The sequence below is a fragment of the Brugia malayi genome (assembly GCF_000002995.4).
Source record: "Brugia malayi strain FR3 genome assembly, contig: Bm_v4_ChrX_scaffold_001, whole genome shotgun sequence".
NCBI lineage: Eukaryota > Metazoa > Nematoda > Chromadorea > Rhabditida > Onchocercidae > Brugia > Brugia malayi.
In genome coordinates, this window is record NW_025062479.1 from 15,926,460 (window position 1) to 15,952,544 (window position 26,085).

At 25.5% G+C, this 26,085-nt stretch overlaps 4 protein-coding genes across 4 annotated transcripts; 2 read left to right on the plus strand and 2 right to left on the minus strand.

Moving 5' to 3' along the window:
- Positions 1–1,340: 1,340 nt before the first annotated feature.
- On the plus strand, positions 1,341–5,013 carry Bm2373 (Uncharacterized protein; the record flags this gene model as incomplete). Its single annotated transcript, XM_043075019.1, has 5 exons — positions 1,341–1,664; positions 3,090–3,161; positions 3,865–3,975; positions 4,446–4,632; positions 4,940–5,013. The coding sequence occupies 5 exons, from the start codon at positions 1,341–1,343 to the stop codon at positions 5,011–5,013; spliced, it is 768 nt and encodes a 255-aa protein (XP_042930953.1).
- A 2,374-nt stretch (positions 5,014–7,387) lies between these two features.
- Bm18021 (Uncharacterized protein) lies at positions 7,388–8,066 on the plus strand (the record flags this gene model as incomplete). Its single annotated transcript, XM_043075020.1, has 2 exons — positions 7,388–7,474; positions 7,689–8,066. 2 exons carry the CDS (start codon positions 7,388–7,390, stop codon positions 8,064–8,066), a joined length of 465 nt encoding a protein of 154 aa, XP_042930954.1.
- Positions 8,067–13,534: 5,468 nt separating this feature from the next.
- On the minus strand, positions 13,535–15,058 carry Bm8736 (Uncharacterized protein; the record flags this gene model as incomplete). Its single annotated transcript, XM_043075021.1, has 4 exons — positions 13,535–13,734; positions 13,976–14,075; positions 14,444–14,644; positions 15,008–15,058. 4 exons carry the CDS (start codon positions 15,056–15,058, stop codon positions 13,535–13,537), a joined length of 552 nt encoding a protein of 183 aa, XP_042930955.1.
- A 6,527-nt stretch (positions 15,059–21,585) lies between these two features.
- Bm1087 (Uncharacterized protein) lies at positions 21,586–24,155 on the minus strand (the record flags this gene model as incomplete). The annotated part of the gene is made up of 4 exons (XM_043075022.1): positions 21,586–21,744; positions 23,335–23,418; positions 23,744–23,830; positions 24,048–24,155. 4 exons carry the CDS (start codon positions 24,153–24,155, stop codon positions 21,586–21,588), a joined length of 438 nt encoding a protein of 145 aa, XP_042930956.1.
- Positions 24,156–26,085: the final 1,930 nt, after the last annotated feature.

Consider the following 26,085-nt stretch of genomic DNA (forward strand, 5'->3'; position numbering starts at 1 on the left):
AATTCAAAGGTTATTTTTCTCTCTTTTACATACATCTTTGGAATTAGTGCAGTTGCCGTTTTTTTTTTTTTTTTTTTTTTTTTGCTAATATCAAAAATTATAAACAATTCGTGGACAGATGGCATATTGATAATGGAAAATTGAAACAATTGGAATAATTAGTTGAAATCCAAGCTTTTAATTTTTTGATGCACAATTAGCATTTAAGGGGGATAAAATTGCTAAAATTGTTTTGTGAATGCTAAATTTCGTTTCAAAATTTTCTTTCATTTGTATATACCTATATTTGCATAATCCGTCAGAATAAAAGTGATAGAATTTAATGGGGAAGTGTGATGCACAAAAGAAGAAAAAAATTTTTTTTTCTAAAAGATTTCATGTTTTTCCTATTCATTGTAGCTCTCTATGTAATTAATTTTCGTTAAAAAATAAGAATTAATTTGCTGACAGCTAAGTAAATTTTTGTTAAGATAACAAACAAAAATTTTTTTGAAAGAATTAAATTAAGATTTCTATTAATTATATTTGAGAAAGTTAAATATATCACATAATATTAAGTGATAATTCCATTGATAATATAATATTGGATTACATGCATATATTGTCTTTATATTCATCTTTTTCCCTTTCGACCAACAGATAATCTCTTTTAACTTCGATTAAATTATTTGAGTTATGATCGTGTAATATTTTCATTTGAAACTATAACTGATGAAGTCTGTGGCTTAATTTCTATAAATAATTTTCTGTAAAAGATTTATTGAACAATTTGCAGATTGCCGGATGGCTTTTTTGGATGTTACCATAAGCTGTGTGTCTATCTGTTGATTTATTTCTGTTCATTTCATTTGAAATTTTTTCTACTTCAAACTTTCTTTATACTTTCTTAAGTATTTTTCAATCGAATTTACGCTTAAATTTGCTAAATTTAAAGAGGGAAGAATTTCAGATGCTAATTATTTGAAAGAAAAAAAATGCTCCAAAAATTAGACTAGTTGATTGATGAAGATACAATATTAAAAAAAATTCCCAATTATTTTCCATGTCCAGAATAATAGTTTATGCTTTTCTGGGATTATTTTATTTTTGATCAACCTTTTGAATCCAATTCCCTTTTTCTCCTTTTAACTGCTGCTACATCTTTAATATTCCTGTCGATATTTTTAATATAAATTTGCATAATATGAAAAATATGAATTATTAATTTATTTCTTCTTCGTACTTTTCACATCATTTACTGCAAAATAATATTATTGTAAATGAAAATAAACAATTAATTAATTGAACGATTGATTGATTGATTGATCTTTTTGTTTCATCTTTTTTTGCTTTTAGATAAAATGACGGTATTTACAAAAGTTAAAAAGGTACCCGAAGTGAAAAAAGTATTGAGGTCAAAAGAATCTGCAACAGTTGTTGATTCAGCCGTTTATCAGCGTGATGAAACCGGAACATTGGCCCGAATACGGCAGTATAAAAAATTTACAAGTTTATGCATGATATTTTTAATACTTTGGTTACTAGTAGCTTCATTTATGGCTGGCACATTTTTCTATCGTCAATTTAATCGTCGTCCAACATATTACGGATGGTGCGGGACAAGTTTTATTCAGCGTGGACGAAATGAACATATGGAAGAAAGTGTGGAGATTAATCCTGATGAAGTAAGAATGTTGATTATATGCATTTGGAAGGTCAAACTATTTCAGTAATTGTTGCTAGATAAACTATTTCTTAACTCTAAGCATACTTTTTACATTTTCAAAATACGAAAAAAAGTTATTCAGTACATTATTTCTATGTTATTTCTCATTGAATCTAATTTTTTCTTCTTGCATTATTTTTAAGTTGCAATGACGAAAGTTTTAATTTTTGTAAAAAATTTTTCAAAAATTTTAAAATTGAAATAATTTGATTCCTTTCTCTTGTATGATGAACTATTTTTTGGCTAAAATCATGTAACATCTAAAAAATTGTTGACTACTTTAGGAAAGAATCTTTTGTTTTTATAACTCATTAAAATTTTACTTTAACATCAGCAACAAAAATCAGTGATCATCGAATTATTTAAAATGTTTTATCTTCATTGAATTCTATTCGTTCTTGTTACAATGATTTTCCAAAGATAAACGATCCTAAGATATTCCACTAAAAAAAAAAAAACCTTATCAATGATTTATCTGAATTATCATTCTTCAACTATCAGAATTATTTTACCCTTCTTTATATATATATATATATATATATATATATATATATATTTTTTTTGACAAATAATTACCTTTCAAACAACTGCCACATTGCAGAAATGATAGATAGGAAAATACGTTTGGATGCATTTTAAATTAAATTTTCCTGCTCGTTACTTTTTATTATGTAAAATAGCTATTTTTATTTATTTTTTTTTTCTGAAGTCTTCTATTTCCTTTCCTTTGCCTTTTCTTTTTCTTTTTCTTTTTTTTTTTTTTTTTTTTGCTTTTTTCCGATTTCACTCATCAATTTTAGCGATTGCATGAAGGAACAAACGTTATTGAAGAAAAATGAAAAAAAAAACTTTTATTTCTAAAAATAATTTGAAACTTAAAAATGAATAAAGTTATTTATTTAGAGAAATAATTTAAAAAGATAAGAATTGCAAGAAATAATTTGAAAATTAAAAAAAAAAAAAAATCTCATTTAACAAAATAATTTGAATGATGAAAAAAATGTTTGCTGTGTATAATTGGCAACAGAGATATTTCCACATGATTAAATATACCGGGAATACATTCAGTATTTTTAATAATTGAGCTTTTTATTTTTAGAAATAATTTGAAATATGAAAAGAAACAAACCTTCCAATTTATCTGACAAGTAATTCGGAAGGATAAAAATAAGAAATAATTTTTCATCGAAGATAATTGTGCCAAAACGATTTCAATATCATTCATTTATGAAGATATATTTAACTATCTTGGTAAACTAAAAATTGTTTTAAAAAAAACAGTCTTGATATACCAGGAAAAAAATACTTTTTATCGAATAATAATCAAAGGTATTTCTGTCGGAAATACTAATTACTTTTCAGGAATCATAATTATATTTTGCAGTACTATGAAAGGATTAGTGTGCCACGATTTGGATCAAATCGTCCAGCAGTGTTTGTGCATGATTTTAGAAAGGTTATTCATTGTTCTAATTACTATAAATTATAGAAAGAAATCGCGAGCTTTTCATTAACTAAAATAATTATTTCAGCACAAATAACAGTGCATGAAAAGTGCAAAAAGTTAAATCCTATAAAATTCCAACAAACTTTTCAAGTCACACAAAAAAATCATTTTTCATTAATAATTAAGCATCAAAGTTAATCAATCAAATTATTCATTAAAATTAAAAATATAGGAATGAATTTTACTTTGATTATGTTTTATTTAGTTAAAAATAGTTCGAGTAATTGCCAATTTCAAAAAATTGTTACAAATATTTGCATATAATTTTTTTACTTCTTGATATGGTTTGTATCCTTTTGTTATTATTATTATTACCATTATTGTTATTAAATTATTATTTATTTATTATTATTACTGTTACTATTATTATTATAGTTATAGTGTTATTATTATATTTGTAAAGCACAACATAAAAGCAGTCATGCAAAAAATGAATTATTTTAGTCAATATATTTTTGCAGTTCAAGTTCGACTTCATATTTTCGATGCCTGTGATATAAGCGCTCTCTTCTATTCAAATGAAATCGTTTCATAAAATAATTTTGATGGAAATTTTGAATGTTTTTTTGTTGCACGAAGAAAATGGAAAAATTGAGTGTTTTTTGCTTCTTTTTTTAAAAAATTTTTTCTAATTACTACATTTTTTTTATAGAATTTGACAGCAATCGTGGATTTATTATCAAATCGTTGTTTTATCAAGGAATTGGATCGAAAAGTTGTTGCACCACCAACTAGTCTCATTGATTTTATCGAAAAAATGGAGGTTTTTCATTTTTATTTCAAAGATTAGTAGAAAAAAAGTTTTGCTAAATAAAAGCTATGAATTAGCGCAAAATAAAATTTGTTAGGATAATAGCTTAGGAATAGGAATAGTTACATTGCTCGAATGTCTTTTTTGAGCTAAAAATTTTAAAGATTAATTGAAATGTAAGCATAAGATAATTCCCAAATGAAATAAAGTGATAGATTTAATTTTTTACTAGCTAGTGTTAACACACTATAGCTTGTTTATTTTTCTTTTCTTTTAGCAATAAAAGTGAATTTTATTGTTACATGAAGTTCTGGAATATTTTACAATCTCTTTAATTAATGGTGAGATAAATGATTCATTAATCGATGATAATTGTTCAAAGATTTCATGAAGCTCTATTTTTTTCTTTTAATATATGTATATATTTTTTCAACATTTCCAATGAGAGCATATTATTTTTTACTTCAAATTTTTGATTACAGAAGGGACATTATAACAATCCAGCAGTTATCAGGCGAACTTATCGAATAACCGGTCGTATTACTAATGGTGATATTGAAAATTTGCAGTCACCGATGATCATTCATCACTGTCAACATCGAACTGTTTTTGAACTTAATGAAGCTTCCAGATCTATGGAACGAGAACAATGGCATAGATACAAACGAGGTTAGACGTTACTTAAGATTGAATAGCTGATATTTTTAATAGAAGAAAGTTGAAAATGCACAGTCAGTTATTAAAAGAACTTTGCACTTCAAAGTTTGTTCTAAAAATTGTTCATGAAGGACAAAGTATTACCGTATAATTGAAATGACTGGAAATTTGTAAATTTAATCAATTTCATGCTAATTCTTTTTTTTCTCATTACTTGAAATCTCAAAATTCCAAAACATTCATTTTAAAACTTACTTGCGGTAAGCCTATTATATTACTAATGATGCGTAATTTCTTTCTAAGTAAATTTCACTTCTAGAAGTGTTTGAATCACTACAATTTGCCGTTCTCAGTGGTCAAGCAGTTGAAATGGATAAAATTATAATTAAGTGAAAGGAATACTATGTGTCTGAATCTGCTCTGAAAAATGATCGAAAATCATGACATTTGATTCGTTAAACCTTGTTGTGCATTCTTGTTTCATTTCTCGAGCTTCTTTTTCTAACTTTAAAGAGAAGATGGATCAAAGATTGTCATCCTAATGCACATATTAAATATGGCAGCAATAACAATAGTTATTGAATTGAGTGATATTTGTTCTGATAGTTTTTTAATAATATTACAAGCTTTGAATTATAGCATAAATAACGGCTCTTCTGGAATATTTTTAATTTTAACCAAAGTGAATGAAATTACGAAAATGAAAAAAAAAAATTATGTTTGCTTTGTGATTTTAAAATAAGTTTTGAAGAGAAATATAGGAAAATGAATTTTCTCACTGAATGTTCACATTTTTATGCAACGTAATTGATGCTATGATTTCATTATATCAAAATATTTAATTTATTTTTTGAGTTATAGCATGAATAACAGCTCATCTGGAATTTTTTTTAATTTTAACCGAAGTGAATGAAATTACGAGAATTTAAAAAAAAAGAATCATACTTATTTATCTAAATGTTACGTATATGTTAATAGTAATAGTAAAAATTATACAACAGAAGAAGTTCTTTTAACAGATTTATTAAAAAAAAAAAAAACTTCAAATTTTCATATTCTTTCATGCAATCGAATGATAATGATAAAGGTCAATTTAATTGACGAAAGAAACTAATTATTATTTAAATTCTGGCTTACAAGTTTTGTTGTACTGATTTATATTATCTGCGGATAATATTTGAAATGTTTTATGCTTCTCAGTCCATTTGGTAAACATACAAATGAATCATAACAAGAATTTAACAGTCAATTCACTTCTATAATCTGACACTGTGAATTAATCATTATAACAAATTTTATGTGATGCAAGTAACTACTTCTGATTTAGCAGTAAATATCTCAAGTAATTGATGCGGAGTTATTGGTGGGGAAGATGAAATTTTAATTTCATAGAAAATAATGAAATTGAAATTATATTTTGAGATTGCAGGAAGTGCTTTATTTAAATGCAATTTGATAAAGAAATTCTCCTGTTTAAGTGAATCTCTCTAGGTTTCTGTATAAAACAAATCAGTGCGAAGCATATTCAGTTACATCGTAAAATTAATTAGATCATATTCAAGTTCCAAGTCAAATTGATGATGCCTATATCACATTTAGATTAAATAAGATAAATATAATGAATTTTTCTAGTGGATATTTGTAAAATTCCACAACATTCGGCTGTTGTTTCATTATCTTTTTAATATCAATGTAACCATTGGAATTAACCCAGTAATTGTTCGAATTGATTCATTTAACTAAAAAATGAATTTAAATTCATGGCATCAGATATAGCACCATTCTTCTCTTTTAAACGCAGTATCTGTTTTTCATAACTGCTCAACTTTATGACTCGTTCCATCTCAAATTACATTAATTCTCGATGCAGAAAGGACGCAGAATCGTTGCAACATAATTCCAGTCAAAATTTTGTCAAAATTTCCATTTGCCTTGAGACTATTAATTATTCTGCAGCATAGTTTTCCCTGTTAATGTTTATTTTCCCTTTTGGAGTGTTACTTTATTCGATTCAAAATAAATGCCTCAGTAATAACTATTAAATATTGGCCTCGTGGAATGAAATTTTTATGATGGGTGATATTTTGGTGTTATTTTCTTTCTAATCTAGAAAAGCAGTGACATCAACTCAGCAGATGGAATGCAATTGTTAGATATTGTCCGTGGTACTTCTGGTACTTCTGGTACCATGGACAATATCTTCTGGTGAGGACAGCCGAGCAACGATTTTTGTTTCTGTGCAATTACGGGTAACCCTGATGAAAACTGGTTCTTTGTTTTGAATTGCCTTTTTTATGTTTCAAGATATCCTGGATTCTACAGCTATATATTTCTGGTGGCTTGATTTTACAAACATATTTGCAAGTTCTTCTAATCAATTCAATTTAGTTCTTAATGGGGCATGAATAGAAAGGCACACCGAAATGTTTAAATTGAAATGTTAACAAGAACAAAACTTCATTAGTTCATTTTTTTAAGCAACAAGTGCTAGTAAATCAATATTTTCGATTTCAGGTTAGCAATACTGATTATGTCTCATGCATTGATTTTGCGAAGATTATAAAATGTACAAAAACATCAGAGTAAACTTTCGCCTTAATCTAATTGTTTGTATCCATTTCACTACATAATAACAGATTAGAGCAATTTTTAATGTTAATTTGTTTATTTAGAAATTATGACCATTTCATTTCAATTAATCATCGAAACAAACAAGTAGTTTCCGACGTTTGACACACCCTCAAAGAATTTTGCTGCCTTTTTCAGTATGTGCTTATACTTACGTCGGAATATGTGTCCCATGCAAAATTTTCTTCTCCTTATTTTAATTTGCGCTTTTCCGTCGAATCTTTGGGTAAGCAATGAATGATTTTTCATGGTTAAATTTAACGTACGTTAAATTTAACAACACGAACAAAATACAGTGAATGATTATCGAACCATTATTAGTTGTAAAAGCATTCCAATCTCGTGTTGCCAAATTGTATTTTAATCTAGTCTCTTAGGTTAATCCATTTAGGAATCTAGAAACTAAACCTCATCAAAACATATTAGTATAAATTTTTCAGGGGGAGAATATCACGCAAGGTTCAAGTGAAGGTCACGTTGGAAATATGACAGGTACAGTGCTACATGATAGCCAGTTGTCACCGCTTGATGCAGTATTACGTGCTAATAAAGTGAATTTAATTGCTCTTGAAACATTCGGAGAATTAAATCAGTTTTGGGGTAATGTAATTCGACTGTTGCTACCAGTATCTGAACAAATTGAACATGGATTATTATCATTCATACGTAAAATTTTCCCTCAAATATTTGGTGATTTGAATCCCTCGGATATCGCAATAGATAGAGTGACTCGCCCACCAGACCAATCAAATTTGTTGATTAAAGAATTGATTGATGCTTTCATGTTGAGTTTAGCCAAAGCAAATTTTACACTTTGATTCAGTGCACCGCTTGACCAACTTCTTTTCAGTTAATTTTCCTAAATTAAAGTGACCATGCTTTATTAGTTCCGCCATTTTTACACATTCATAAAATTTATTTGAAATTAGAATTGCAACTTTAATTAGGTGTTTTCTTTCTCCAGTGTCATAGTAATTAATTAGATAAAGTTGACTAAATATTGTTAGTTAAACTATTTATCCTTCTAATTTTATGTATTGAAAAGTATTGAAATAAATATTTACGAATATACTGTTATTTCAAATCCAGCACTGCTTGAAAAATACATATTTTGACCAATTCAAATCCAGCACCGTCTGAAAAATATATATTTCAATCAGCTCAATCTGAGAAATGGAAAGTACTGTAGAGCAAGAATGTTTTATTATTTCATGCTAAAAACAAGCACTGTTGAAGTTTTATTTAGAAGTATTTTTAAAAAACGACAAATTTGTCTATTCTAAAAATTATCAAAGCTTTCCGAATAAATGCTTCCTAATAATATGTGAAAGATAAGTTTCAATTTTATCATTATTTATTTCAAAAAAAACATTTCTCATATGCGCAAATTCAAATTTGTATTGATGAGAATGAAAAGCGCAATTTTTTGAATTGAGAAGAGAGAAGGTCACAAATATGGAATAACGGTGGAAGTAATAATTAGTTGTATTCTTTGGTGTTGTCTGCTGGATGCTATTCGTCTTTTATGGCCATTATTGTCTTACTAATTTATTGATTGATCTTTAAAGAATTTCTTTTATTGACAAAAATTTCTTTGGGGAGAGAGGTCTCTAAGTGTTCTGGGTTTCGTTTTAATTGGATGTTTTTTTTTTTTTTTTTTCTTTGCATTTTTTGTTTTTAAATTGGTTGATTTTCTATTTAATGTAAAGGCAGAGGGATGGCTTTTGAGATATAAGACTTAAGACTTTGAAAGTTTTGGGATATAATATATAATCTTTAATTGATTTCTAAATGGAGTTACAGTGAAAGTTATCGTAACTAAATATTGTGTTATGAATGAATGTGACAATTATAAGTTTATATTCAAATGTGGTAGTTACTGCTTTATGTATTTTGTAAAAAAAAAAAGTATATGGATTGAACTATATAAAGCACGAAGATATATCGTCGCCTTCTTGGATAAGGTGGAGAGGAATCAAAGTGATTGTAAAAAGTAAAATATTTGTAAAGTCAATCTCATTCATACCTTCCAAGTCAATGAATTTTTCTTTCAGACAAGGAGGCTTCCAGTGACTTTGGCGCCTCGAATAGTTTTGGTAAAAATCAATAAAAATTACAACTGCTGTGTAAAACAACTCATTCTATTTTTACCTGTTTGAAAAATGAGATTTCCTGCCTCAACCTTCGTTGAGTTACATTAGCCTTCTGAAGCCTTTTTTCCTACAATTGTATTCAATATAAATTAAATAATTATTGGAGTTAAAAAACGTTTGCAGCTAAAAATTCCGTCAAATTTGATAAAAAAAAATTATTGATGTGTTAATAAATCTTCGAAATGCCAAGAAATCAAAACTTTTTTTTGGTATTTTGGTAGGAAAATTATAATAACTTAGCTACTGTGAAATTAAAACATACTTTGAAATAAGTGATGATGCGATAAAAAGCAATGGCATCGATAATAACAGTGATAACGATGACACCATCGGACAGGAACATAGCAATATAAGCGAAGAAAGGATGATTACATGGTCCATAAAGGTTTGACCATGAATGAATATAAGCTTCGACATAAAGCAGGCATTCGACTATGAGTTAAAATTTTCGAATTTAGATAAAGAGATGAAGAAGGAAGATAATCTAAGTGTTGCTGTATCTTATTTTAAAATGATGAAAGCGAATACCGTTGTAATAAAGCAGAGTGATTAGCATACTAAATGACCATAGAGATATGACTGTTATCCAAGCATTTTTGGGATTAAAAATACGATGATATTTCATCGGATATGAAATTGCCCAAAGTCGATTGATTGCCAAAACGAAATGCATCCAAATGGCCGCATACAGTGTTGAATTGGAAATGGGAGATGCTATTCGAATGAAAATGTGCCATGGAAATGATGTGAATCCCAAGTTTCTGATAAATTTCATATAGTTTTTGATGCAAGAATAAATAAGGACTAAGAAGAAGCGAAAGATAGGAGAAGGAAGAATGAATTATACTAAGTTTAAAAAATGTATTGAATCAATTTTCAACAAACTATTAAATCTTATCAAGATATCAGTAATTATTTATCAATGATGATTAAGGAATATCCAGTAAGAACTGAATGAACTTTATTTGCAAAACAGTTGAATAACAACGATAAAGTTTTCCGTTGCTTATAACTTAAATAAATCTTTAAAAAGAAAGCAAAGTAACAATAAGTATATAAACTATGATGCCAATAAGAGAAAAAAACGAAAGAAATAAGTGAAACGAAGTGGTTATTTGTACTCTTTTATTTTTCTAAAATAAAAAATATATCCGAAAATTCGGAATCTTTCGTTATCGATAGCTAACGTCTTTATGTTTGAATCAAAACAGTTTATAATGAGTGCAGCTTTTGTTAAAGAGTATACCGATATTTCTAATCAATTGTTTCAGCTTTCTGGAATTACTTATCGACATACATACGAAAAAGATTACTAATTTAAGCTGAATAGTGAATAATCGTAAAAAAGTCGTTTTTTTTTTTTTTTTTTTTTTTTTTTTTTGTTTTATATTCATTCGAAAGAAAACTTTCACAGGTACTGGAAAAAAAATTCAGGGTGAGGACCAGAAAACTTTCAAATCTTCGGTTGATGTATCTTGTCTGCCATGTGATCAACGTGCTTTACAATACTGCCAGTCATTTGCGAGGATTATTGAAAATTAATAAATGCATTCATAAAATATAAACGAAGAAGCTTAACAATAAGTTATAATATGATACAAAAATTGTGTTCGCAGTTTATTTCAGAAAAATTAGTTTCCTAGTTTTTTTAAAAAATTGTGAATGTAGGAAAAATGAATATTCTCTTGCTATGTAATATTTCAAAAAAATTATTTCTTTTATACAACAGAAAAGATTTCGTCCCTTTTCAATATAATTAACTACAGACATTATTCGTTTGTTAGTTGCTTTTTTTCCTTGTTATGCTTATTTGAAGATATTTTTCGTAATTTTTTTTTTCTTATTTTGAAGTATTTTTTGTATTTTTTTTTTTTTTGAATTACATGAATTTTGTTAAATTTTGAAGTGAATAAATGAATGCAATTCATTTATAAGTGTTTTTTTTTTTTTTTTATCATTGTATTTTTTTTCTGATTTTATGTATTGTTAATAAGAAGGAAAATTTTTGTATAACAATCATAAGGATATAGGAAAAGCATTGCCGAACAACATGAAATGACAACTGATGAATATTTCCGCATTATCAGCTGATCTTAGTGGCATATTTTTACAATTTTGAAAGATAATAGACAATCGTTTGCATATCATTAATCGATCGGAAATATGCATTGTTTGAGATTTTAATAACGATACAGCTTGTTAATTTACAACTAATGGACATTTGCGCAATTTAAGGATTTTTAAGTGGGCATTGATATGCATCCCTGCTAATAAAATATTAGCGTGTCGTTAATTGATTGAAAATAAGCAGTTCAGAAATATTCATTAATGATGGAAATTTTCGCATTATTAGCTGATCATTCTTACTGCTTTCAAATAATGACAGAGTGGTATTTTGCACATTATTGATTGGGCAAAATTGCACATTCTGCAAGTTAAAGTTTTTTTTTTTTTTTTGTTACAAAAAATTGGAAGTTGATCATTATGATATATGCTACTTTAAAGTAAGAAATGTTTTCAAAACGTAAAACAATTTTTGGAACACTAATTTATGTCATCTTTTTTCATTAGCATTTTTTGATTACTGAATAAATTTTTTTTTTCAGCATTTTTTATTTCCACATTAGCAATTATGTATTATTTTTGCTGTTATCCTTTTATCCTGCATTATTTTCCATTTTTTTCTGGGAAAATAAAGTGAAAATAATTTTATACATAATGGTATAACAAACGAATTTTATGTTGACTCACCTATTTTTAATCAAATTCACCATTTCGTATGTTGGTCATTATCTTTTTTCATGCCCACGGTATCATCATCAATACATTTTTAATATGTTATCCATTTACAATAGTTTGACAGTTGTTAGGCTTTTAGAAACTTTAAATATTTGAATTTAGTTTCCATTGAGTACTATCTTTTCGTATCAAGTTCAGTTAGCTACATCTAATAAATTGACGATCAGAACTTCCAGATTTCTTTTGCTAAACTGACTCTGTAAAATTATTAAATCATAAAATTAATGTGTAACTGAATTCAACCCGCATTTTGACTCATCAAAAAATTGGAAAAATGAAGTTTCTGGCTTTTCAACAGGCTCTTTAATTTTTTGCACCTAGAACAAGTTCACGCTAGCAAGCCAGAAATTAAAATTAAAATTTTCAGTTAGACTTTCAATCAAATTTTATTTGTTATAAAAATGAATCTTTCCTTTTTTCTTCCTTAAATCTTTGATAATTATCTCATTAATTCAAACCTGAACTTTAATATTTTATTGTATCTTTTTATCAAAATTCCATTTTGAGTTACCGAGCGATGTTATTCAGATGAAATTATTTCAATCTAACTTAGGCTTTAAAATCTGCTAAATTCAACAAGGATAGCTAATTTATGAATTCAAAAAAATAAATACGATGGAATCAGCAAGAATCTTGCCTTCGGAATAATAGACATCGATATTGCTCCATTCAATTGATGCGAGTAAATGATGCAAGCAATTACATTTGACATTACGAAGCTTACAATCTTACAAGTAAGAATACTACGTTAAAGTAATATTTTACAATTTAACAGAGATATTTGAACATCACACATGAAATTCTTTTACAATTAGGTTTTTACAAATAGCTGCATAAATTTGCATAAATTACCATGAATTTACATAAATTGTTGATAAGCACTTTGAGTTGTGTTGCATTTCAACTTTTTTTTTTAGCCTACAGTGCTTAAGATAGTTGTACATAAATAAAATAAAATTCACATAACAGTGTTAGAAATTTCATTTAATCAATAATATGAACAAATATTTGACCACTTTTATTATCTGCTAAGATCGTAATGATATTTGATCCAGTTTATAACCACTAATAGCAGAAAAAAAGTCCATCTTATAATATTATGATATTGGTTGATATAATTTTACACTGTAAATATTTTAGAAATGAAATGAAATAATACTCTTTTTATTTAGATATGAAAATATCAATTTATTAAAGTTTTTTTTTTTGTTATAAGCAATAAATATTTTTTCAGCCAAATAATATTTAGAGTAAATAATTTAAAATTTATAATACATAACATTTCACACTTGATGAAAAGAAAGAATTCATAAAATGAATGAAAAATATATCTGTCACACAGCAGTGGGTTTCATTGTTGAACTACCACCATTCACAAATGGTGTGAATTCTTCTTCGGCGTTTCTTTGAACCATTCGTCTTTTAATGTATTTGTAACCGGCTTGTAAGATAGATCCTTCCAATATTAATACTATCCAACATATTGTCGTTGTTATAGTTTGCAATCCTAAGTATGTTGATGGCGATAGCCTTTCTGTAACATATAAATTAAACTATAGAAAATCTTATTAAATTATTACCAAATTGCATGCATATTCATGGTCATTGTCTCTTATTCAGAAGATCAATTGATAACTGATAATTTCATTTTGTACATTGCTGATTAAGCAATCAATTAAACAAATCAATTCAAGTAATCATTATTAAGTGATTTAAAATTTTTGTGATTTAGGGATATTTTTCAAAAAAAAAAATATTTATATATTTGAAAGTACTACTAATTGGACTTTCGAGATGAATAAGTGAAAATAGTAACAATGCAAATGCAATCCATGTTAAGATCGTTACGGTACCAACTATCAACATCATTATAATCTGAAATTTTTTTCTGATCTGAAATTGCTAATACTAATTTGATTATGATTAGCAGCTTCGACATAGTAGAATGATTTGTTCTCAATTACAATAAGCTAGCTTAGATTATCTGTATTCAAATGAATATGATGATAAATGCTTATCAAACTGCTTTCAAACTTCTAATTATTAGCAACGACTTGTACAGATTTTGCATATAGCTATGCTTAGAAGTGACACTTACTTGCTAATATTGTAATTGTTTTAAAATTTCAAAATATCGACGCTTTTGTATGTACAGTTACACTTCTTTTTTATCCCTAAATTTCCATCACATTTCGCATATTGTTTGCATAAATTTCAACAACAATAATATGCAATGAGCATACTCTAGCAACTAGCATCGGTATCATTAGCCTATCCGATTCGTTTATAATACCAATGTAAAATAATGTAGGTAAGAGGGTTAGCATCAATTGAGCAACACCAAATGGTATGAAAACCATTTCTAATGTTGCTAATTTGACGAAAAATCCACAAATAAGCAAATGAAGAAGAATGTCACCGATAACAAACAATTTGCAACAAATCTGCAATAAATATAACAAAATTTTTCAAATATTATACAGTAGTAACTATTAATTATATTTGCATTAGCAAATTGTAATAAATTATGTTTCGCAATATGCGCTAACTAATTGCAATCTCTTATAATACATGCAAAAATTAGAATTAGTATGCTAAATTAATTTTGCGATAATGACGTCAACATAAATCTATGTTACAAATGCAACATTTCTATTTAGTCACTTAGGTTTAGTTGCTTAGCTGACTGATAGTTGCTACTGAATTTCATTCCGATAGCAATAGGTGTATTTTAAGGAATACAACAAATATGTCTGTATAGAAAAATTTTTTAAGTTAACTTTAGTAATATTAATTTAAGAACTTACCTGTAATGGCACTAATCGAAAACAATATCGTGGTTCATATTCATACTCCATTAGTGAATTCTATTATTCAAACTAAGAGAAGCAGATGATAATAGCTACTTTCTGTAATACTTATTTTGGAATCTATCAGGAAAAGAAAAATAATCAAAAAGAATAGCAGCATAGTAGCTTTAGCTAAGTTTACTTTTAGAAATATGAGCCAAGATTAATCTAGCAAAAATGAGTTCGAAATATGAAATGATTGAGTCATTTTTGTTTAATTGAAAATGAAAAAGTATTAATGTTAGCATCTATACATCGATGATTAGATAATGGACACTAAGCTTATTTGAAATCTAATATTGAAATTTTTATTTTAATGCTTTCTTAAAATAAATCGTAATTTTGAGATAATATATTTAAATTAAATCAATTAAACTTGAAGTATAAAAGATTGTATGATAAATGGTAAGAACACTTTTTTCTTACATCAAACAAAATAGTAATTTTTATATTTTTACTTTTTTAACTTTACCAAAATATATCACCGAAATCTACATTAAATTGAAGAACAATTTTTTGAAAAGTTTAGGACATCAGCAGTAATTGTTACCGAAATCAGTAAGGTAAAAAACGGAATATTGGCATTTAAAAACTGCTTTAAAATGATAAAAATTAAAAATAAGCTGTAGCGTGTAAGCTTAGAAGTGCAGCTAGTGTAATGGCTCAGAAATTTAAAGGTGCATTTTAAGGATGATATTATGGTTGAAATGTGACGGGTAGAGCAATCTCTAGAAGATTTACTACTATATGTAAGAAAGAATAATGTTTTTTTTTTTTTTTTTTTTTTCTTTTTTTTTTTAAAGATAAAGATTAATTAATGTCAAATAGTTCAAAAAAAAAAAATTTTTTTTCTAAGATTATTCGGTAAAAAAAAGATGTGAGAGAAAATAATAATAAATCCTACTTATTGCTTATGTAATTTTTACAGTTCCTGTTACTCCTTAAATATTACAGTGAAGATTAATTTTGCATTTCAAATATTAAATTGTTTTTAAAAGTGATTGTTAAGTATTTATGTATACTTAGATGATTCGATTTAATGAATTATAAAGCGTTAAAAAAATAATAGTATTGGAGAATATGCCAACTGAGTTTGAGGAAATTGTTTCATTGCAATTAAACATAAACCAAATTAGTCGTTTCTATTGCCATTTCTGCTCATCTTAAAATATAAATGATTGAATCGATATGATGGCTAATTTTATATGCAATAATATTTTCAGGAACTATGAATTTAAAACTATAACTACAAAAAAAATATCAAAATAATTTTAGGAATGAAAATGTACGTACTAAGATCATTCTCAACTCATCATGCTCATATGTTTTTTCTTCATTGCTTATCAAATTTAATTTTATCCTAGTGAAATTTTAGTGGAATTTGAGAAAAGGATTAATATTATAGTCTTCTCCCAGCTGTTAACCGACAATATCAATTTAATTTTAATTCTATAAAGCTTTTCTGTAAAATTTTAAGAAAAGGCTGAATTTCGTAGCTTTGTTTTAGTTATAAAACTGGGCAATAACATGTTACAGACAAAAAAAGATAGCTAGATATAGTTTATAATTTCAAAGTTTGATTTAATCATAATAGCAATATGCACTTAAGCCCGTTTAATAATTTGTTTAATAATAAAAAAAAAAAAAAGAAATGCAATAATTAGAACTCAGTGCATAAGTTATTACAGCTTATATACTGTTTAACTATGAATTAGTTTATAAATCGGTAAATGAGTATTTTAGTACATAATTAGAATTCGGTATACAATTAGTGCATAGTTATTCTGGTGCGATAACTAGAATTCAGCGTGTACATTAGTGCATAAGTAAGTATTTTATTATAAAAATTAGTAGAATAATAAGAATTTTAATACAATAATTGGTACCCAGTGCATAAGTTATTATATAGTCATAGAGTCTTTAATTTTTAAATGAAAATTATTTATTGAAATTATGAAAGGGTCAACGATAATAAATTAAACAATTACAATGAAAGAATACTCACAGCAGTAAAGAATTCTTAATGATAAATGAGCTAACATTTGAGATTTATCAAAAAGCAAAAATACAAAAATTTCAAGAATTCACTGAATTTCCAGTGTTCACTAAAATGATAAAAAAAATTCTGTGAAGCAAAGTGAAGGTAAATTATTAAAGATGATCCGTTAATTTTTCATCATTATTTGCTTGATTTAATGCAGTTCAAATAGAATGAAATTTGGATACACTTCCAGCTTTGAGATTTTTAGTTTCGATTTTTTACAAATACTTGGAAAAAAAAAATTTGCAATGGATCACTTTATCAAATTTATAATAAGCCATCTATTAAGGCTAATATAGATTATTTTATAAAATTTGGAAAGAAAAATTTAAGCCACAATAAGATTTTAAGTTAAGTCAATTCTTGTTATTGTATTTATTGTTTTTCGTTTATTTATTAAAATAGAATTAGCCCTCTTAAATCTGAAGTTGAAAGAAGAAAATTTGATGTTTAAATTATTTTTTATGATAAAGCAAATATTTTAACAAGGTTTCAAAAAAAAAAAAACTTATTTTCCCTAAAATTTCATAGAAATTCCTTTTTTCAAGATTTCTAACTTAAAATATGGATAATTTTTGAAAGCATGTAATTTTTATCATATCAGCCTATTTTCTTCTTTTCAATTACGAAACACAAAACAAATTGTTGCATCTTTCTTAGCTGCACAAACTGATGAAAGCTTGCACGTTCAAGAATTCGATTGTTGCCAAGTATTTGTTATCATCTTGATAATTTATCGCAAAATGGTTAGAATAATTTTAATATTTATCATTCTAGCAATTTTAAAAAGGAAAAATTCAACTAATTTAAGAGAGAAATTTTTTATTTAAAAGAGAAATATATTATAACTGCTGTTATAAAAAGTTTATTTCTACTAAATTTTCTCGAATTTACATTAAATTTCTCCTTTTCAGTCGAAATAGATCATATTTTTCAGCTCTAAAAGTTTAAATTTACAACTTTATCCATGAAAATCACCAATATTTGGCTGTATTGTTTCACTTTTTATGCAGAGAAATTGTAAACATAGAGTTGAGATAACACTTAAGATTCCGACAAAGTATTTATTCATTATAAAAAATTCAAATACGATTAATTACAAGGGTTAATCATTTATATATATCAAATGCGATTAACCATTTATATATACGACTAATAATGAATAAATTAAGGACAGTAGTTTGAGTTATGTAATTCAAATTGACTCAAATTTTTTTAAGTTTTTGTAAATTGTGTTGCATCTAGCAATTACAAATATTGTTGAAAACCGTCGTTTATAAATGTTATTTCTTGTTCTTTTTTTTTGCATTACTTTTAGACTCCTTTTTTTTGAAAAAAAGTAGCAATGTAAAGAATCTATTGAAGACAATGTAATAATAGAAATAGATTATGACTAATCTTTTTATTATTTTTGCTCAAGTTCAAATTGTACTGGAAAAAATTTTTAATTTGCACTAAAAAAACAACTAAAATCTAATTTGTAAAATAAAATTTACAGATTACAGTGTCTCAAAAAAATCACAGAGTAGATATCAGAATAACTTTTTTTTTTGTAGGATTTGTATTATTCGCATTTTTTCATTTCGAATTTATTTGTGATTTCATTTTAACTGAAAAATAATAATAGAAATAACCAATCTTAAGAATAACTAATGCAAAACAAAAAATGATGAATTGTTTTTTGTTCAAACTTATCATGTGATCAAACTATATAAATGACATTAATCTAAATAAATAAACTCAGAGAGTCAAAGTTATTTCAATAAATGAATGACAATTAATTGTTATAAAAATTGTAGGTTATTTTTTTTTTTTTGATTTTTTGAACTACTAGCTACTAATTTAAAATTTATGTACATTTGCAAGGTTTAATCCAAATTTAAACTTTTTTTTTGTCTGAAATGAAAACATACAATTTTTTCAAATGATGAGATACTTTTTGAGTCTCATTGATTGCTTTAACTGTTGATTGGTTGATTTCTAGCTTAAGTTAACTTTGCTTTTCATATCTAGCCTTAGCCTAAAGTCTTTTCAGCATTTCTTACTAAAGAATAAATTAAACAGAATAAATCAGTGCATAACACTTTATGCGTCACTGTTAAATTCTTACCGTTTTAAATATGAAAAGTTTTAGTAATTAGTAAAAATAAACAAAGAGTTGAAATAACCATTGTTATAGTCAAATTAAAAATTGAAATTTCAAATTTAAATGAAGTTTATGAAGTTCATATAGCTAACCTTTATTACATTCTACAATGCCAACTGGTATTTCAATTTTTTCATCAGGATATGTTGCTCTTATAGCTTCCACAAAATCTCCATATTTCATTTTATCTGCTTGCCACTTTGTGAAAAAAAAAGCAAAAGAAATCAATAAAGTTCGTTTAAAAACATTATATTATTGAAGAAATAAAATTAAATCTGACAAAAAAGAATAAATTATATAATTTCTTCCTTTTCTTACTTGAAAAAAATGGTATATTTATTTCTATTATGAAAAAAATTGCATGCATCCTTTATTGATAAACTTATATAGGCATCATTTATCAGTAAGCTTACGATTCAATAATGCATTCAATGTCTTTTAGTAATAGGCACTTAAAACTGAAATTTTTTCAAAGACTACTTTTCAAATAAATATTCGCAATAAAATTTTTAATTTAATTTCATTTCATTGTTTTTTTTTTATTTTTTATTTTCTTGATTTTAATTGTACAAAATTCTATTAAAAATATTACATTAAATATTAAAATACAAAGAAAACACTGTTTTATTGCAATACTTTTATAAATGAATCAAACTTCATGCAATCATTTTATCTTGGTTTAGCAATTTCGTTTAAATTCAAAGATTTTTGCAAATTCATTGCAATTAATAAAATTGCTTTTTTATAAGAAATTTATAAGGTAAAAAAAGCAACGAAATTTTTGATATGAGAGACGGCAAACAAAAAAGTGAAAATAATGAATCCATACTAATTTAAGTTTTAGAATCATTTGATATACAAATAATTATATGTATTTATTCAAAGAACTTTGAAATATTAACAATTATTTTCTGACTTACTTTTCTCAATATATTCCTTTCCATAAAGTAATTTCAATTGAATTTCCTCCCACTCACTTTTTTTCAACCACTTTTTTATTAGCATGTAAAGTGAAAAAAGTACGAAACAACCAAATAGTTCATTAAAAAAAATTTTTTTAAATCTTTTTTAACCAACACTTTCAAAAATCTTCAATACCTTTCTACTTCTCCTTTTTTTTTCTTTTATAGATAAAATTAGTTTGCTCTCTTTTTTTTTCCATTTTCTTCGTCCTCCTTTTCATTCGAAGTTGACAAACATATATTTTACATTTTTATTATCTCTTCATCAATCATCATCTATTCGTTTTAATTTACTCTATGTTAAATCATATGCAATGAATTACACCTACCACTGAAGGTGCTAATAGTTGTAGATGTTTTTTCAATGCTACCTATATAGGTATTACTGCGTACGGCATTATCAAATAAGGTAACTTATAAACTAATGACTTAATGATTTTCTAAGCTTGCTTACAATTCATATGTACTACACTTATGCTTTTAATTTTCACAACGTATTTATATGTTTGTGACAGACATATATGTAACATTGTATTGGTGTCACGTGACGTTATTTTGCAAGTGAAATTTCTGGAGGATTAATTTTCATCTATTTAATTGCTAATTTTTGTATACGCTCATATTTTTTGACTTAAAAATTGAACTGTAATTATGAAATTAATTCTAGATGAATATTGCATTAATTAGGTTTAATACAAAATATTTAGAACTTATTCAAAATTTATTAAGTTTTAAATTATTCGAAAAATACTTATAAACTAGCATATAATATTAGCTAAACTTTTCGTTTTTGTGTATTGCGAAGTTTTTTTTCCTTGCTTATTTTACTTATTTTTTATTTTTCCCGCATAAAAAAAGTCAGATAAAAAATATACCAAATGATAAGTGTTATTCGATAACTTAATTATTATTAAAGTACGGTAGTTCATTTTGACCAGATTTTCGTATTTCAAATTATCAGTTCTGTTTTAAGAAAAACAAAAGTAAAAAGAATATAGAAAATAAAAAAACAAAATAAAATTCTTTTAAATAACGCTTAGCAGAAGCTAATTAAACATTATTCAAAGTCGTCATTCCATCTTCTTCCCATAACATTAACAAATCAAATAATCAGTAATATTGTCTAATTTTTTTTTTAAATCCCTAATTAAATTTCTCTTCATTCCTTGTTAAAAATTATTGACACTAACCGATAACGAATGCATATTAATATTTGGTTTATGCATAATAAGGTACTATAGTTAAATAATATTTGTATATTTCGTCAACTTTTTTTATTTTCAGAAATTTTCTTTTTTTTGGATTCATTAATATTTCGAGGTTTTTTTTTATAGTACTTTTCATTAAGTTAAAAAAAGATTTAAAGCTAATTTAAATGTTCCTGAAATTAATCAAGAAAACAAACATTTCGATATTCTTTCATTAACTTGCGATGAGCAAACCAATTAGCACAACATAGCCAAGGATATTGCCAAATTTTTATTCCAACTTGTCTTGGAGCCATTTGAAATTCATCGATTGCCAATGTTTTAATTTCCTCTGCTACCTTCAAATTTTTAGCATGGCTAATTTTGTTTTTTTTTTTTTTTTTTTTTTTTTTTTTTTTTTTTTTTTTTTTTTTTATTTGAGTCATTGTCATTTATACAAATTTAATCAATGAATGGTTGATTTTGATCTGACAATAGCATTAACTACTTTCAATCATTTTGAAAATGGAATAATCTGTTAGCAGTCTTTGACAAATTTGACATTTTAAATTCGATGAGAATAATTAAATATTCAGTTATTCAAACCATTTCTAATGCTGAAAAATATCTAACGAATGAAACATTAATTTTTTTTTTTGAAAATAACTTTTTGAAATAACTTAACAATTGTAGTTGTTGTAAGGAGTTTTTTTAGAAAAAAGTTAAAAATACTGGATTCAATTTTTTCTTCTGGTTAATCTTTTACTTATACCATATTCTTTTACAATATCATATTCTTTTAGTGATAAAAAAGCTGATATGAAAATTTTATTAACATTATTATTATTATTATTATAAGCAAAAGCAATTTTTAGGTTAATTGAAAAATAAATTTAAAAAAAAAATATTTCTCTTTTGTGGAAGTTTCAAGCATACATTAAAAACACATCGGAATGAGAAAAAATGATTTAAAAAAATTACAAATACTTAAAAATGGTCGTATTGCTTATGACGGACAAATGTTATTAAAATTATTACAAATGAAAATTGCATTAAAATTTTCGTTTCTTTTCATTCAGTTAATTTGAGCGAGACAGAGGAGGACGGAGAGATGAGAGAAAAAATTGAATTGAGATTGAAATTTATGGATTTAACTATCAGTTAGTTGATTATGCAATAAACTATTAAATCAACTAAACTAAAACTAAACTAAAAAGCTATTCGTTATTTATGTGAAATTAAATAAATTATGGACAAATAAAAATGCACAGAAAAGTTGAAAGAAAAATTACTTCAATGAGTAATTTTTCTTTTGACGAATAATTATTGTAGCTACAATAAATAATTAGAAAACATAAAATATCATTAAGTGCTACTGCATCTTGAAGTAAACATAATAATCGTTATTAAATTTCAATATTTGATATGTTATAAATAAAAAAGATGGTTAATTCAAGCAAACAATTATAATTAAAAAGAAGTATTAAATTATTCAAATGTGTATTAAGTGAAAATATATCAATATGGTAGCTAATAGCTAACGATAATTCCCATAAAAATTAAATATTTGATATAAATGTTTTACTGCTACCATTAGAATTTCTAGTTAAACAAATCTCCGATTTAATTCGAAACTTAAATATCTATGAAATTTTTTGTAACTAGATACTAATGTATCGTAATAAATCAATTGTGAACAATTTCGTATCATTTAATTCGTAATAATAAGTTCACATAATTTGTTTGATAGTGCTTACCTCACATAACTGATCTAGCAATGATTATTTCATGTAGCTTATTTGCTAGTGGTCACTCTATTGAACTCATCTAATGATTATTTCATGTCATTTATTGCGTTAATTACTTTCTTTCAGTTTTATGGCGCAATATTATAATTCTTATGTTATCACTATCAAGAAACCCTGGAGAAATTGTTGTAAAAACATTACGCTTTGCGCAAATCTTTCATCAGCTTCTTCAGTATCATGATCGATCGATATTTGTAAAGTTCCTTCAGATTGTTGTACTATTGGCTATAATGTTCATTTTTAAGAATTTAATATTCCTCAACAAAAATTCTTATGCGTTATTTAACCCAATGATTTATGCATTTATTATCAGCTTGATAAATTTTCGTAGTCTTTAAAATCTATGAAAAAAAATTTAAAAAAAAATTATTGAGACAGAATTTAACTCACAAAGTTAATGCTAATTTTTAGCATAGTAATAATAATTAGGCATTTTTCTGATGGTTTGTTCTAATTGCTTTTACATAGAATCGATAATAAATAAATTTTGACTTCCTTTCTTTACTACCTTTTATATTTGAGTAGAATTTTAAAAATTGAGGAAACAAGCCTTTCCATCTTTTTCAATTTTCACAAGAAGTCGTTTTCGTTTTGGTTTTTTCTTAATTTTAAGCCATTTTTGTTCTTCCGCCTCGTTCTTAAACAAATAGCTTAGTTAGTTATAGCATACTGTATTTGTGATACAAAAATCTTTTATTAATAGCTTTCTTTGAAATTTTCTAATAAATTTTAATTACATTAAATCAACTTTTCTTGACTTTGTATTCAAATCATTCATTCTTCTCTCTCTTTCACCTTTACCTTATACCATACCTATCGTTTTTATCAGTCATATGAATGATAAAAATTAGAACTTTTTCAATTTTATTCTGTTGTTTTGCTTCATTCGTGGTATGCTCTATTTGCGTCTGCTCTAAATAGCTTGAAATTTGTGTTTCCATCTCATGCATCGTCATCACCATCGATCGTTCAACTAATTTCGCTATTCATTTTATGATTGATCATTAAATTATTACAGTTAATTAAAAATTTAGCATAGCTTATACGATTATAAACAGTAAGAACAAAAGCAACAACAAAAATAATACTAGGCTTAAAAAAAAACTTCCCAAAGAAAAGAATAAATAAATAAGTTAAAAAAACGAAGTGGAATATGATTAAACACGCAATAAGAAAGTCAACAAAAAGTACAAATGTTAATTAGCATACTTATTTTAAGTCATACATAAGAGAATGAATGAAAAAATGAAAAAAAAAAAAAACTGATCATATAAATAATTGAACAATGAGTAATTTAAGAAGATAGTTTTTTTTCCTACATTTTTTTTAAAACAAATGCATTATAAATTTCATTTCAAATTTCTTCAATAAGTACAATTGTTGTTTTTGTTATTTTTTTTTTCTTTGTTTTCAAATATAAATGCATTTCAAACAAGTGAATTTATCATTTTATCATTGTAAAAACAATGAATATCTGAATGGAATGAAAACGAAAATTGTAGAAACAAACCGTTCAGTTGAATTGTAATTTTTTAAAATGATCAAATTATCTAAAATTTAATTTTTTACTTCCTTTTTTTTTTCCCATTCATAATGATCGCTCGTTTTCAAATAAGTGGCAAAATGCTTAAATTAAACAAAACATTCAATGAATATTTAACCAAATGTAAACGTTTCATAATCTTCTAGTGATTCGCCCGTCTATATCTCATTAAGAATTAACATATTACATGGAAATAAACTAAGCTAATAATACTTATTATTTTGTTATGAAACGATTTGTTTCATTTCATTTCATTGTTTGTCAATCATTTACTATTTGATAATTAGGAATTGGAAAAGAATTATAGGATACAAAATAATATTAATTCATTTAACTGTTTTTTGTTGAGTTTAACTGTATATACCTAATTTTAATAATTTTAATGATTAATCCAGTAATCAAATGAATAAACAGAGGTTTGAATATTTAAAATTATATATTTTACAAAATTTTTCTAAATTATTTCATCAATTTTTGCTAAATAATTTATAAGCATTCTATTTAATAAAATAGATAAATTTATTTAGATAGTGTTATAGTGCATTCTTCCTTATTAGTTTGAAGAAATAGTTGTTATAATAAAGCATTAATTTTGTATAAATATAAATTGCAATCAGAAATCTTTTTGCAATTTTCACAAAAATGTGAAAAAAATGAGTAGTTAAATGATTAAATGATAAATTTATATTTTCCAGAATTAGATTTGATCATTTTATTACATTTGGAAGATGATGTAAGCCATTTTGCATAGTAATTTGTTAGTAAGGTTACACACCTACTAGGAATGTAACTTGTTTTGGCCAAACAGAAAAAGGACTAGAAATAGGAAGAAAAAAAGAGAGAGGAAAAGAGAAAAAGTGAGACAAATAAGGTTGTGTTTTGAATAGGTAACACTGACGCATGTTAGTTACTTATATATGTTAGCTATTTATTTATGTGAATTATCAGTTTTAGCTATAGTTTAACTGCAACTCTGATAATCTTTCCTTCTTCATTTTCCTTTATTTTTTTTTAAAAAAAAAAAAAATGTATGTTATTGTAGGTTAGGCTGCATTACAATTATGCAAGTCTTGCATTAGTTACATTGTTACATATTATATTTGTAAATGAAAAAAAGAAAAAAATGAGTAGAAATTGTTCAATACTTTTCTTTTTTAATTAAATATTTGGATGTAACTGAAAGTGATTTTTTTTTTGATTTCGATATTTAACTTTTTTAATGCAGTGATTTCTCATCTTTTCATTACTATATTATTAATCATTTATTACAACAAAGTCTAGCTAATTCTTCTATCAATTTGAAATTTTTTCATTTTTCATTGATAACTCTATGACGGAGAATTGATCTA